Source organism: Dysidea avara, chromosome 1, assembly GCF_963678975.1.
Source record: "Dysidea avara chromosome 1, odDysAvar1.4, whole genome shotgun sequence".
Taxonomy (NCBI): Eukaryota; Metazoa; Porifera; class Demospongiae; order Dictyoceratida; family Dysideidae; genus Dysidea; species Dysidea avara.
The window spans coordinates 21,838,892-21,852,347 of record NC_089272.1 but is presented as its reverse complement, the minus strand read 5'-3'; the positions used below and the strand labels follow the sequence as shown (position 1 = coordinate 21,852,347).

At 35.8% G+C, this 13,456-nt stretch overlaps 1 protein-coding gene across 1 annotated transcript; it reads right to left on the bottom strand.

The window, feature by feature from the left end:
- Positions 1-236: 236 nt before the first annotated feature.
- LOC136259172 (uncharacterized) lies at positions 237-13,452 on the bottom strand. Its single transcript, XM_066052620.1, has 11 exons — positions 13,294-13,452; positions 12,883-13,176; positions 12,528-12,833; positions 9,399-9,731; positions 9,005-9,340; positions 8,326-8,373; positions 7,241-7,261; positions 6,114-6,260; positions 5,573-5,600; positions 1,773-1,819; positions 237-409 (listed from the first exon to the last, which is right to left on the bottom strand). The coding sequence occupies exons 1-10, from the start codon at positions 13,334-13,336 to the stop codon at positions 1,786-1,788; spliced, it is 1,590 nt and encodes a 529-aa protein (XP_065908692.1). The 5' UTR covers positions 13,337-13,452; the 3' UTR covers positions 237-409; positions 1,773-1,785.
- Between the last annotated feature and the right edge of the window lie 4 nt (positions 13,453-13,456).

Sequence of the window (13,456 nt, the reverse complement as noted above, 5' to 3'; positions counted from 1 at the left end):
TTTTGGTGTGAGAAAGTCTCTTAGTAGAGTCTATGTCTATGCCAAATTTCATGAAAATCTGAAGGAGTCCGGATTTTTTTGGTTGATATGGTATGGAATAACCCATAAGGCAATGTTAAAGGAATTCTGCAACAGAGTATTTTACTATATAGCTTGACAGTACTTATGTGTGACATGTGGCACTTATGTACTCCTGGTACATAGGCACATGCCTTTACATGCGCTAATGTACAGTGTAACCTCACAATATTAATAATGGTTATAAAATATATATTTGTTATATACAACCAACCATACAGTATACGTATAGTGGGAAAATGGCATAAAAGAAAATACATATTGTGTAGTCCATAGGTAATGTTATATACAGTAAAAAAATTGGGAGAATGGAGCAACTACATGTAGATATCTGTGAAAGAAGGAAAAGAAAACAAAGTACATTGCTGTGTGTAAACAGTACACCCTACAGGTACTCATTTACAATAGATTTTGTATATGGTCACAGGACAACATGGCCAATTCATACAAAACGTTAGAAGCAATTATAAACTACTGGAAGTTTAGTCCATGAAAATCCAATGAAAAAAATGTCAAAGTCAGAGTAAAGTTTTTATTGTTTTCATAGCATTTTAATTAATTAGGCAAATTAATGAAAATTTACCTACAGTGTATGAAAATTCCATGAAAAACAGTTTCACAGATTTATCAGTGGTAATTTTTAAACCACGAGCGTGTGCCTGGTTTATTGAAATTGTTTTTGTAAAAGTGTGTGTACCTATCTACATGTATGTACCTATCATGTTTGTCCATGTGAGCAAAATTGTTAATTGTAAACAGCAGCCAAGGATGTAAGAATTAAAAGCTTTGTATTAAACTTCCACACACATAAACTTTGCTTTGCAGTGGTTTCTTCTCGGTGGTCTGAAATATGGGTATGGCGACACTTTGTGAACGGTCTTCCCTTTCGGTTTTATAGATGTTTAACAACTTCAAAACAATGTTGAAGGCCTCTTAGGCTACCACAGATTGCATTTCTTTCAAGTTGAAAGGAAGGCATTACCCATACTAATGCGAACGAAAATGAAGGGCAGCCTCAAGGCTTTCTCTAGACAATTTGCGTGAGAAAACACAAGATACACTATAAAACAGTTGAGAAGATACGTCTGTGCGTAATTTGTTTAAAGTGGTTTGTTATAGTTAAGCTTCATTGGCAGCACATACAGTACAGTAGCAACGTAATTACAGAATTACAAAATAATTCATGAATTATAAATTAATTCATGATTTACAAAATACACTAAATTACGGTATTTACAAATCCAATTATCTAGCTGAATTAATAACAGCAATAGCAGGAATAAAATATACATGGTTGATTAATTGCCTATTTAATTAGAATGGGAAAGTACTGTATTAACTGCATGGCGCATGCTTTTTAGAAGTAGTATAACATCAACTTTTTCACTAAAATTAATTTATCTATGAAATTGCTATGAAAATAAAATCTGTCCCAATGAAAACTATACTTTTCAGAGGTTGAACATCTTTTTTGATTTTCATGGACGAAATCTCCAGTAGTGTCATAATCATAAACAGAATAGTTACAGCTATACACTCTGAGAATAGGCTTGCAAATAGTACCTAATCAAACTTAAAAACTTAAGCACAAGTATAAATAATCTTCTCATAACTTCGTAGGAAAAGCAATATACTGTGCTATTAATTTGCATGCTAAGATGTACCAACCATGACACTATAGACTATAACCTTACCATAAATTTGGAGTTAAACAGTAGAATCTATTGGACTTCCTCTCATTCTAAGTGAATACACACATAAAAAGGTGAAGATTATCATACTGCATGAAAAGGTATGGATCTGCTAAACCAAATTAGTGTTGGGCGATATTACCTTTCTGATAATCTAGATTACTGTTTAAAAAATAATCTTGATTTTCGATTAAATCTCGATATCTGGTTAACTGAAGTATGCAATGTCTTTTACGTCTTGCCTTCATACAGTACCTTTTATCTAATCTTCATAAAGGAGACTTTATCCAGGCATTGATTTTCCACATTCTTTTCTTACAGATGTGTAATAGATATTACAAACTATTTGAACACTCTAACCAGTCATCCTAGTACAAAAGCCATGTATGGTGTTCTAATAGAACAGCCACAATTATTTAAATATCAAAATGAAGTATATAGGGGATTCAAATTACATGTATAAAGATAATATGAATGACGGGATTTCAACTGAGCTACTGTGCACACAATAGTGTATTAAAGTTTTTAAATGAAGTAGGGACCCAAGCAATAAAATGTAGTGAAACAAGAGGTGAATGATGGTATTACTGCATAGCTCAGATGGAAAATGCCTTCATTGGCATGTTATAACAATGTTTTGTTCATGCCAAAGTAAGGATTTTCCTACCTTCATGTCTTGTTTCATTACTTTTTTATCGCTTGGATCCCCACTAGAGTTGCAACGATACAGTATGTAGACGTATCGATATATTGCCTCTGGCGATATATTGCCTCTGGTGTATCACGATACAGCGATATATTGCACGATTCAAAGTGGTGTCTTAATATGGTCTATGTCATTTTTAAGGGAAACAAGTGGGCTGTTTTTTTCTGTGAGAAGCATTACATACTATTTAGTTTAACCACAATGTACAATATTTTGATTGTCAGCCATGTTAACAAGCCACAATATGTCGATATATCACAATACATGATATATCGATATGGTTTGACTGCGTATTGATACAGCGATATCATATTAAAACAATACGATACGCGATATATTGTTGCATCTCTAATCCCCACTTCATTTTAATTTTTAATATATTAGTTTGTTTGGATTTTTGTTATAGCATACAACCAAGAGTTAATGATATATTGATATATTGTTGCATCTCTAATCCCCACTTCATTTTAATTTTTAATATATTAGTTTGTTTGGATTTTTGTTATAGCATACAACCAAGAGTTAATAATAGTGGTGCCCTACCACTATTATTAACTCTTGATACAACCATACACTTGTGACTGTTCTATTAGTGTGACTGCTGTATTAAAGTATCTCGAGTCAGCCTTTCACCTACCAGGGGTCTGTCACTATTTCATATTTTCATTGTGCTATAATACATGTAGCTTATGAATACAGCTAGATCAAGGCATGGTGTGTCATCGTGATTGATTAAATGGATTATTAAGAGGTGTGGTCTTGGTGCTTGGTCATTATTAATCAACCAAGATTGTTTTAATAGGCATGGTCTTACCTATCATGAAGTTAAGTTACAGGCATCTCACCATTCGTAAATGCTTTAAATATGTTTAAAGCATCTAAACGTGCTGTTCAGGGAAAGTGTTGATAGTGAAAATTAATGCCTCAATTATGGTTTCATTGCATGAAGAAGACAACGACCAGCCTGATTAAAGATATATGGAAAGACAATGCACAGAGGGCATACACTCGTTAGAACCCTAAAAGGCACATGCCACTGGTGAGTTTGTTATTTTGACGTAAAGTGGTGACTGCACACTACTTAGTTGGTCTCTAGCCTTGTGAGGCAGGCAGGCAAGCAAGCAAGCAAGCAAGCAGGCAGGCAGGGCAGGGCAGGGCAGCCAGATGAAAATTCAAGTTTTGATGATTTCTTTTAAATTCTATATCCGGCAGCCTGTACTGTAAGTATTTTCTGCTGTACAGTATTTGATGTTAGATGGACTAATATTATTCCGTAAAGGTGATTTTCATCGCATAAGATGTTACTAGGATGATTTTTAAAGGCAGAACTTTAGGCAGTTCGTGTCCCTTTTTAAGGAGATCCCTACTTAAACAGTACTGTTTGAAGTATGTAGGAAAATACCTACAGTACATTGGCATCATTCATAATTTCTTGTTTCACAATTTCACTATAGTATGAGAAGTGTCACTGCAATCAATCCAGTTGTTAACAAAAATGGCTCGCCAGCACAACCAAGGGAAGCCATATCATGCTATCGCACATTGAGACATTGCATTGTCAGCGAAAAGAACTGAGACACAAAGGAGGATAAAGGCAAGGCTACGATTTCTGTATTGTACATATTCCAGTTGGCAAGTTTCGGGATGAGGTAATGGCAAACAGTGAGTAATCAAAACCTGTATCCTTTCCATTGTCAGGACATGCTTGGCTTGAGGCATCAGTCAGTCAGTTAGTCAGTCAGTCGGTCGGTCGGTTGGTCGGTCAGTCAGTCAGTTAATAGAAAAATCAATCTTTCTATAATTTCATGGAAACTATTGGAAGGGTTTGGAGTAGCAAGAATGTGCCAAACCTCCATGATTCCAATATACAGTGTTACCATACAGTAGTACCTATTAGTGTTAACAAGTAAAGTGAGCATACACTGTACAATTATCAAGTGTTTTGTGCATTTTAGAAAAACAGCCTTTTGGTCAGATGATGAACACAATTACACTGTAATGATACTCAAGGTTTGTGACCATAGGTATAGCAATAGGGGAGGCTATGCCCTTCCATTTTAACTTTAGAGGGGGGTTAGTCTCTTCACTCTTGCAGATCAATATACTCTAATAGAGCAGTCAGCTACTCTAATAGAGCAGATAAGTACTCAAAAAAATGTTGGATGCATTTTCAAGCAGAATTCCAAAACTATTACCAAATTAGACTAATTTCAAAAACTTCTTGTGGGGCATGCTCATGCTTTTTGCATGCTAAGGGCTATTGTATCCGCCCTTCTTACACTGTAGCTCACTCTGTTAAAATTTTTGTTGCTACGTCCCTGATTGTGGTGATGGTCTCAGCATTAACTCACCCAGAGTTGAGAAATTTCCTTGTGTGCAAAAACACAGTATACTAGGGTTTTGCAGATCCAGTAATACATACACAAATAAACGTGACATTTAGCTAGGGCTGGGACGAAGCTTTGAATGTTTCATGGGTTCGAAGGCTAAGTAAACTTCGAATTATAAAAGTATCCTTTGAAGCTTTGTAATGCTGTCGTAGCCTACAAAAGAATTACAAATAAACGTCGTTATCCTTATTGCAGCTGCTTATTCCTCTTGCGTGATCAATGTTCGTCTCTTCGTGATCAATCTTTGTGTGCCACGCCCACTTTTAAACCATCACAGTTCAGCTTGCTACCATAGTTGCAGCCTTAAAATACCTCATAAAGTGATAGATATTGCAGGAAAACGTCCTTTTAGCCATTAGTTGGTGTTTATCTACAGCCTGTATGCATGATTGCAGTATAGCGGACACGCCCATTTGCAATTGATTGATTGCATCAATCAGTACTGCTGCTATGCACTTTCCAAATGCTTACAAATACACTACTTACACCAACTTACTAAATAAGTATAGAAAGATAAAACTCAAGAAGATGTGCATAAACACAAGAAAACCTGTAACTTGAAAGCTAACACTGAAGCTTCGAATGTTTGAACATTTTATTAGCGAATGTTTGAAGGTAAATTTTAATACTCATCCCAGCCCTACTAAAAATGTGCACTGTTTATGGGATGCATTTTCATTACAATGTCAATTCACATAGAAACTTACACGTCATATTCTTTGTGATACTTTTGCTCTGCAAACATAAGAGAAAATGACAGCATCAACATCATAAATAAAATTATACCCTGTACTATATAGCATACATGCATGTTATTTAACACTGAACAATGTGTTGGTGCTCACATAACACTACTGTATGTGGGGAAAAGCCCAGATTTTAGGTAATTTTTAATTATAAGATGATGGAAGACAAGTTAATTGTGACTACGTAATACATGAAATTTATTCTCCTTTTAGGTGAGAATAAATACAGTATACTGCCACATGGTCCTTTGAAGATGCCACACTACTTTTCAGTCATCCAATAATTCATCTCTGGGTTATAATTATGAAATACAATGTACAACTTACTGTATACTAATGAAAAGATTAATCCTAACAATGTGACTATTGGTTACTGTATATAAGACCTAGTGGTACAAATGATAGTAGATTAATGAACAGTTCTAAACAAATTTATATTTAAGAGTTAGTTTTTTATTTACTCCTGTTTGAAACAGGAGTACATGTAAGCATAATTATGTACCTAATTTCTCTGCATCATAATTAACATATCTTCTTCTCCAGCACCATAAACAGAGCAAAATTAGCACTACTAGCAATAGCAAGAGCAATATAATAATAAGAATGATCCACCAGGGGAAACTGTCATCGTCATCATTATCACCCATTACTGTGCAGCAAAGACAACACGCAAGTAAAAGAGTGCAACAGTACCAAACCATATAACATACTTCTACACTAGTTACAAAGCTAAATGTGTCAACAGTCTGTACATGCAAGCTCACATGCTTATGCTTAGACTGTTACATGCCTGTAGCTGAATTTCAGGAAACATGGTAATCCTATGGCAGGTCTGTCAAACAAGAGTATGCAACGTCTGTACAAGCCTGATCATTTTGTTGATATTTAGCTTAGACCGATTGCATATCACTGGATTTTCAGGGAAATCACACAGTGAGTCTATAGCTACCTCTTTCCTGTTCCAGAAACACAGAACATCACTTTCAACTATTGTGCATTGTGCAAAAAAGAAAAATATTATATGCATCCTAACGTCATTACCATTGGCATGACAATGTATAGTTTTCCGCACTTATGTTGTGATTTTTGCCTTCACCATGAAACTTACTGGATGCAAGGTTAGTTCCTTAATAATAAAATCCCCCTTATAGTACATTATTTTGGATGAAGAATAGGCTTGCAAAGTTTGAAGTGAATTGTTGACAAAGTGTGGGAGTGGAGTGTGTCAGAAAACGTGAAGAGGATGTTATTCTGTTGTGACACTTTAGAACTCTCCACCTTAGAGGATTAAATCGTCATGTAACTATACCAATGGATGTGCCTTCAAATGCAGATCAGCAGTGTACTACAACGGGCAATCCACTATGTGCAAAGTAACTGTGCTTGAAAACCCTGTTTACAGAAATGTAATAATAACAGATTTTAAAATCTGTACAGAGAACTGGAAGTGCTAGAAATTCCTTAAATAAACTTATTGGTGCCAGCTATATGATGATTAATATGCAGTAAATCCTGGGTTAATCAGTGCTATGGTTCAGGAGTTAGTTTGATCACAGACAGACAGACAGACACAGCATTTTAGCTTTATATAGTACTATAATACATGCTTTTTAATAGTGGTGAACTTACTAGCAGCAGTTCCATTATTAGCTACAGAAAGTAAATAAGAGCAATAAATAATGCTAAATTTTACCAATAGTTCACAATAATAAGTGTAGTAAGGAACTCTTAAACTTTAATCTTATGAACCCTTGACTATATATGCGGTAAATACCAAGTACAGTGTACATCCTTAATTATCTGAACACTAGTTATCCAAATGTTGGTTAATTGAAAACCAAAATATGATTGTTCTATTAGAGTAGTGAGTGTTCTATTAGAGTAATTAAAGTTTTGTAGTTTGAATTTTAGGGTACCCAGAGGGGTTTAGATAAGTGAGGCTCTACTGTGATTATCATAAGTGCTGCTTGGTCAAAATTACAATGAATATTTTCTCTAAGAATCAATAAATGCCAGCCTCGATTGTCTAGGGACTTTTCATTGCAATATGTACAGTATTTGAAATGTAGAAAAAAGATAAAAATAATATTTTCAGATCTGCACAGGATAGGTTTATAACTACTTTACAATACTGGCCTGTACAAAACTTTATCACACAGTATAGTAGAAATTATGGAGGCTTCACAAAAAACATTGACCAGAAACCTGCCACACAAATAACTTTATGGCACCAACTGGCAGTATTTGATAGGTTAAGCAAGCCCATAAGTATGACTCAAAACATTTCCGATTGGTTGTTACAGATACTGCTTCAGCCTGACAGGTGCTACCAAAGTATGTACATGTACAATGCATGCACCATGGAATCGCCTTTGTGTTTCTTTGTGCCCATCTCTCTTCCCTAGGTACTGATTTGCAGTAGTGCATGATAGCTTCCCTACATTTGTAACAGGAATTATCTGTATCTTTCTGTAATGATTAGATTGATTGCAGATGCGCTTTTGCTTTTCTTCTTCTCATATGCCTTTAAATTTTTGCAAGGATATTGACTGTCAAATAAATTGTTTGTGTACAAATCATGTACAAAGTCATGTGCTGTAAGGGCATTTTAGGTCTTAGGAGGTGAATTACATGTAATTTCTATGAACTACATATATACTGATAGTGAATTAAGTTGCATATAGGAATACATGCTATAATAGTGGTGAACTTACTAGATTCAGTGGTAGGTTCAGATGTAAAAGTGGTAGGTTCAGGATCACCTAATAAACAATGTTAAATTTACATACCAAGTACAGTACATTCTAAATAACCTGAACACCAGATATCCAAAATGTCAGTTGATTCAAAAATGATTGTTCTATTAGAGTAGTCGAACCTTTGCAGTTTGTACAGCTCTTTTCAGTTACAGTACTGAACCCAGATTATCATCAGAGGGGTTCAGATACTGTAAGTGAGTGATTATCATACTTGGTCAATTAAAGTTCTCTAAATGCTTACTGTATATAAGCCAGCTAGGGGGTTCCAGGATATGAGTTGAGATATTACATTATTACTGATAAAAATTAGTGGGTTCTGCTCTTTTTCATGTTGTTTCTTATCAAACAGACATACATATAGTAGGACAATTGTTAGAATGTGCAGGTGTTCACATATAATGGGTGGTGATTTTCCGTATCAACACTTTCCTTAGAGGGAATGTACATATTTAGATTCCAAAAAAACTATTTAAAGCACTTAACACTGCTGTAAGAGCTAGAAGTAGATATCTGTAGCTGCACTTATAGGGGTGATCCCTACTTAAACAGTGTACAATTTTATGGGAATATAAGGATTCCTTTTGAAGGCAATGGGTGATTTATTATAACACAGTAGTATAAATGTAATACTTACATCCAACCACAATGAGGTGAAATGTAAACAGCTTTGTTGCAAGCGGGTTTGTAATTTCAACTTGATACAATCCACCATCATCGCAGGTGATGTTGGTCACAGTCAAAGTAGCATCTCTGTCATCTATCCACACTACTGTAGAATCAAACTCTGGTGCACCTTCATTTTCTATCATTATATTTCCACCATCACTGCTCAGTGCTGTACCATTATAAAACCATTGCACTGAAGCTGAAGTATCTTTGTTAACTAAAATATCAAACATAGTGGCATCATTCTCCTTTTTAATGATTTCAAAATTTTCTGGTGCAACGCCATTGTTAACAATGGGTGTATCTATCAAAACAAACATTCATTCACTACTATATATAACTGAGTGTAAGTATTAACTTACCATATACTAAGAAAGTTACAGGGTTAAGCAAGAATCCATGAATAAACGAGTGAAACTGGCATGCAAGTGTTGTGTTATGAAAATCATATAGACTGCTATCCACCAATAAATTAAAATCACCATATATAGATACTGGAATTTCAGAGTTAAAAACTTCAACATCAATGCCTCTCAACCATATTTCTGTGTTGTTTTCAAAAGCCCAAGAAATTGGAATACTGAATGTTGGTACACGCTGGGAACATCCTGCTATAACTGTCTCTCCTTTGTTAAGATACATGGTTTCTAGGGGTACACTGGAAAATGGTGATAGATTATCTGGTGGTGGGTCACCTAAACATGTACAACTTACGTAAACACTACACAATGATAGATGTCTACATGTAATTACTTATTTAAAAAGACTGTTGTTGTTTTTACAGGAAGATGTTTCAACTATTTCCCATAATCAATACAAATGGCTTACAATTAATCCAAGTAATAGCCATGAGTACTAGAATTTCAATAACTATTATATATTGTTTAAAGTGTCATCCAACAAAGACTAGTACACCTGGTGAAGGTGTGGGTAAGCCCCTTGCAACTTCTCCCAATGTACCATGTATGTACTACACAGCTTAGTTAATGGAGTAAGATTATCGGTAGGTCAGTTTTGACAAACATGCACCTACACTGTATCCTTGAAATCTCAAGTTAGGTCTATTAAATGTTTGCAATTAGAATAAAAAATATACCCAGACTTTGTCACTCCTCCAGAAATATTACCATACGGATACTCTGGAATAGCTTCCAAATTATGAATGGTTTTAGCATTTGAATAAATATTATGTATTTCAACAATAATAAATTTATGGATAGCTAACCAATGAGCAACCAATAAACAATGTAGCTATGACATACTATACTTTTACTATATACAGAAGTAAATAATTATATAGAGTATTGTCACATGTTCCCCATCATTCCTCACAAAACTGGACAAAGTGGACATATGTAAGGATGTCCCTATAACTAACTGGTTGATTTGTTAAACAGCCACAAAGGCGTACTGTTGCTTTCTAGTGATAATTATCAAATGCACTAGTTTTATATAATCATGCATGCTTATGGCATGATGGGTTGGTCGCATGAAGAACCAAACTCATACAAAGACAGCAAGATAATACAGTATATGCTTGCTATGCTTAACTAACAGGCAGGCCTCCTAATTAGGGTAAGGTTTTTTCTAGGGATCTTATAATGCAAGGTGGTTAGCTTTCATCAGTACCATAGTGCGTATTCTAGCTGCACTTCCCTTTGCCATTGTGCAACCAGACAGCTAATATGGCACATGTATCCAGACACCTGTTTATTCCACCATTTTCCCACTTGCATAACTGCCATCTGTATGTAACACACACACACATACGCACGCACACACCAGCATTGAAACCAGGTCACTACTGCTGACCTGGAAGATCCAAATTAATTAAAGCCGAGGCATGTGATAAGAGCTATGTTTCGAGTAGTCTAGCGAAACTACATTTTGAGCGTTCGATTCGTGTTGAGTACAAAAGCAGTTATGTGATAACTAAGCCGATAAGTTTATAATTTAAAATCAGTCAGTGAGTTTGGTTCCACATAGCTACTGCAAGTTTACAGACATTGGGTGTGGCTTCGTGTATACCTAGTATTACAATTTCCCGACATTAAAGTGGGTGTGACTCACAAGAGACTATAATATACAACTCGTACAATAATTGATTAGTGAGCGTGGCTCCACGTAAGCTTGCAGACAGCACTTACTAATAAATGGGTGTGGCTGAGCGTATGTTTGTAATGCGATAAGTGGGAGTGGCTCACGAAAGAGCTATGTGACTAGCATTTATAAGTTTCCACATCGTCAAATGAACAATTTCGTTTCTCACATGATCCAATTCGGGTCATACCCGGATAATTTGTAAACCAGGTCGGACCTGGATGACCTGGAGAAAATGTTACCCGGTTGACCCTGCCCACTTTCAACGCTGACACACACACGCACATGCATACCGTTTTCTATAATAGTATGGTAGTAATAGCACTAATTCTGAATTTTAAAAAAATGTACAACTAATCTTCAAGTTGCAAGTCAAAAGCCTCATAAAGATCTGTAGTTGTTAAGCATTCTACTTCTGCAAGTTTACCAATCAACACAATTCCAGAATCCTTAATTTCATTGTATTCATGAAGTTTACTAATGTGAAGTTGCAGTTTTTCCTTGTAATTCGAGTACTTCTTTATTTCACATTCCAAACTATGGAGTTTCTCCTTAGCTGCCTCTATGTCCTCCATTACATGGTCTGTTGATTCACTGTTTCTTTGTGGTGTAGAATTACTGGAACGAGGGATTTTAAAAGGTTTCCTCGGTGTAACATTCACGAGTGGGAGTAAAGAATCACCATCTTTATTTTCCCAAATTAAACATTCCTTCTCAGTTACCCGTTTAGTACACAACTTCTGTTTCCTGCACATTTCCGAGACACACGCACTGACTTCTTTTTCTTTATGCAGTTTAATGTTCTCCATCAACTCGGTTAAAAGTACTGGACGTGTAAAACCTCGAATACAATGTAAAATCACTTGTTCCGCCATTATGCTAATACGTACGTGTATAGAACAGGAGGCGCCCCCCTTTTTTCTTTTTCTCTCGACACTCTTCTGGCCTCAGAGGGAAGACTAGTGCGTGCGTGGTTCCGGCAGAGAAGGTATGGCACGCGAATTGAAGATGAAGGTAGGATTCAAACTGATTTGTGAAACGCTCGACGACACCACGCGCTTCGCTTGTTTTCTCACGTAAAATTTCGTGTTTTATAATAATTATTAGTTTGCGCCGGCTTGGACAACAAATGCTTTCCTGTGGTTATTTTGATTGCCGGTTTCCATGCCAACTACAATAACTAAACTATACTATGCAGTTAGATCTCGAGTAAAGATTTGAAAACATCATATGGCCATAGATCAAAGAATATACGATCTATGACATGGCATACAAATGGTAGCTACATAGCAAATAACCAAATGGGCTTCAGTGATAAATAAAACGCAAACCAATGAACTTTGCAAATCTTGTGAATGTTAGCATACAGTAAAATTAATAAGGATCCTTACTTGATACAAACAATGTAGCATAGTTGCTATACATCATACTGTTGTCCTGTGGTTGCCCAGGAAGTTGAACGAAACATCTCAATGTGATTGAGTCATATAGAGTCGCATTTGATATCTGTATAAAACTTGTGTACCTGTAACTAAAGATGGTGACAGATGCATCATCTTGCAACCTTGGTGGTAAATTCCATCTTATATTAGGAACTATTGAATAATCTGTTTCCCTGTATGCACAATTAAACACTGCAAGATTGTCACCAGAATAAACAGTAAAGTCTTGTGGATCTACTTGAAATCCGGCATTAGCTATAAAACCAATGACTACAACAAATTCATAGTATGTTACTAAACTCACAGTCCAAGTACTTCAAGGTAGCAGCTTTAGAAACGCAGTTGCCAAGGCCCTTCATTTCTACAACACATCTGTAAATGCCGGCATACGATGGGTTGAAATTTTCAATGAATAGCAGCCTTGCATCATTAGTCAGTTGATATTTAGAGCGATCTATGCTTTCACTGTTCGGACCGAAGAGCCAATCTACCACTCTTCCATCGTTACCTGGTAAACACGTCAAAGTCACACTTTCAGTAATAGCTACGTCCTGGCTGGTGGGGTGTTCCGTGATGCTACAAATCTCGTCGATCGCACCTGAAAAGCACAGTTAACATGGTATGGCCTATTGAATAGTTTACAAAGAAAACTACTGCGTTACAACACTGTATTTAGACTAGTTTCTTGATTTTTCTCGTAGAGTATGAAGCTCACCAGAAAAATGTAATGTTGCAAATATGAGTATTACAGCAAACATCTTGAAAGAAAAAAACCGTGCTCCGATAGATGAAAGTCACAAATGAATGTCCACCGATAAATACATTAAGAAGCTATTTTAAATATGAACCACTGCATTCCTTAATAGCTACGTGTCTAT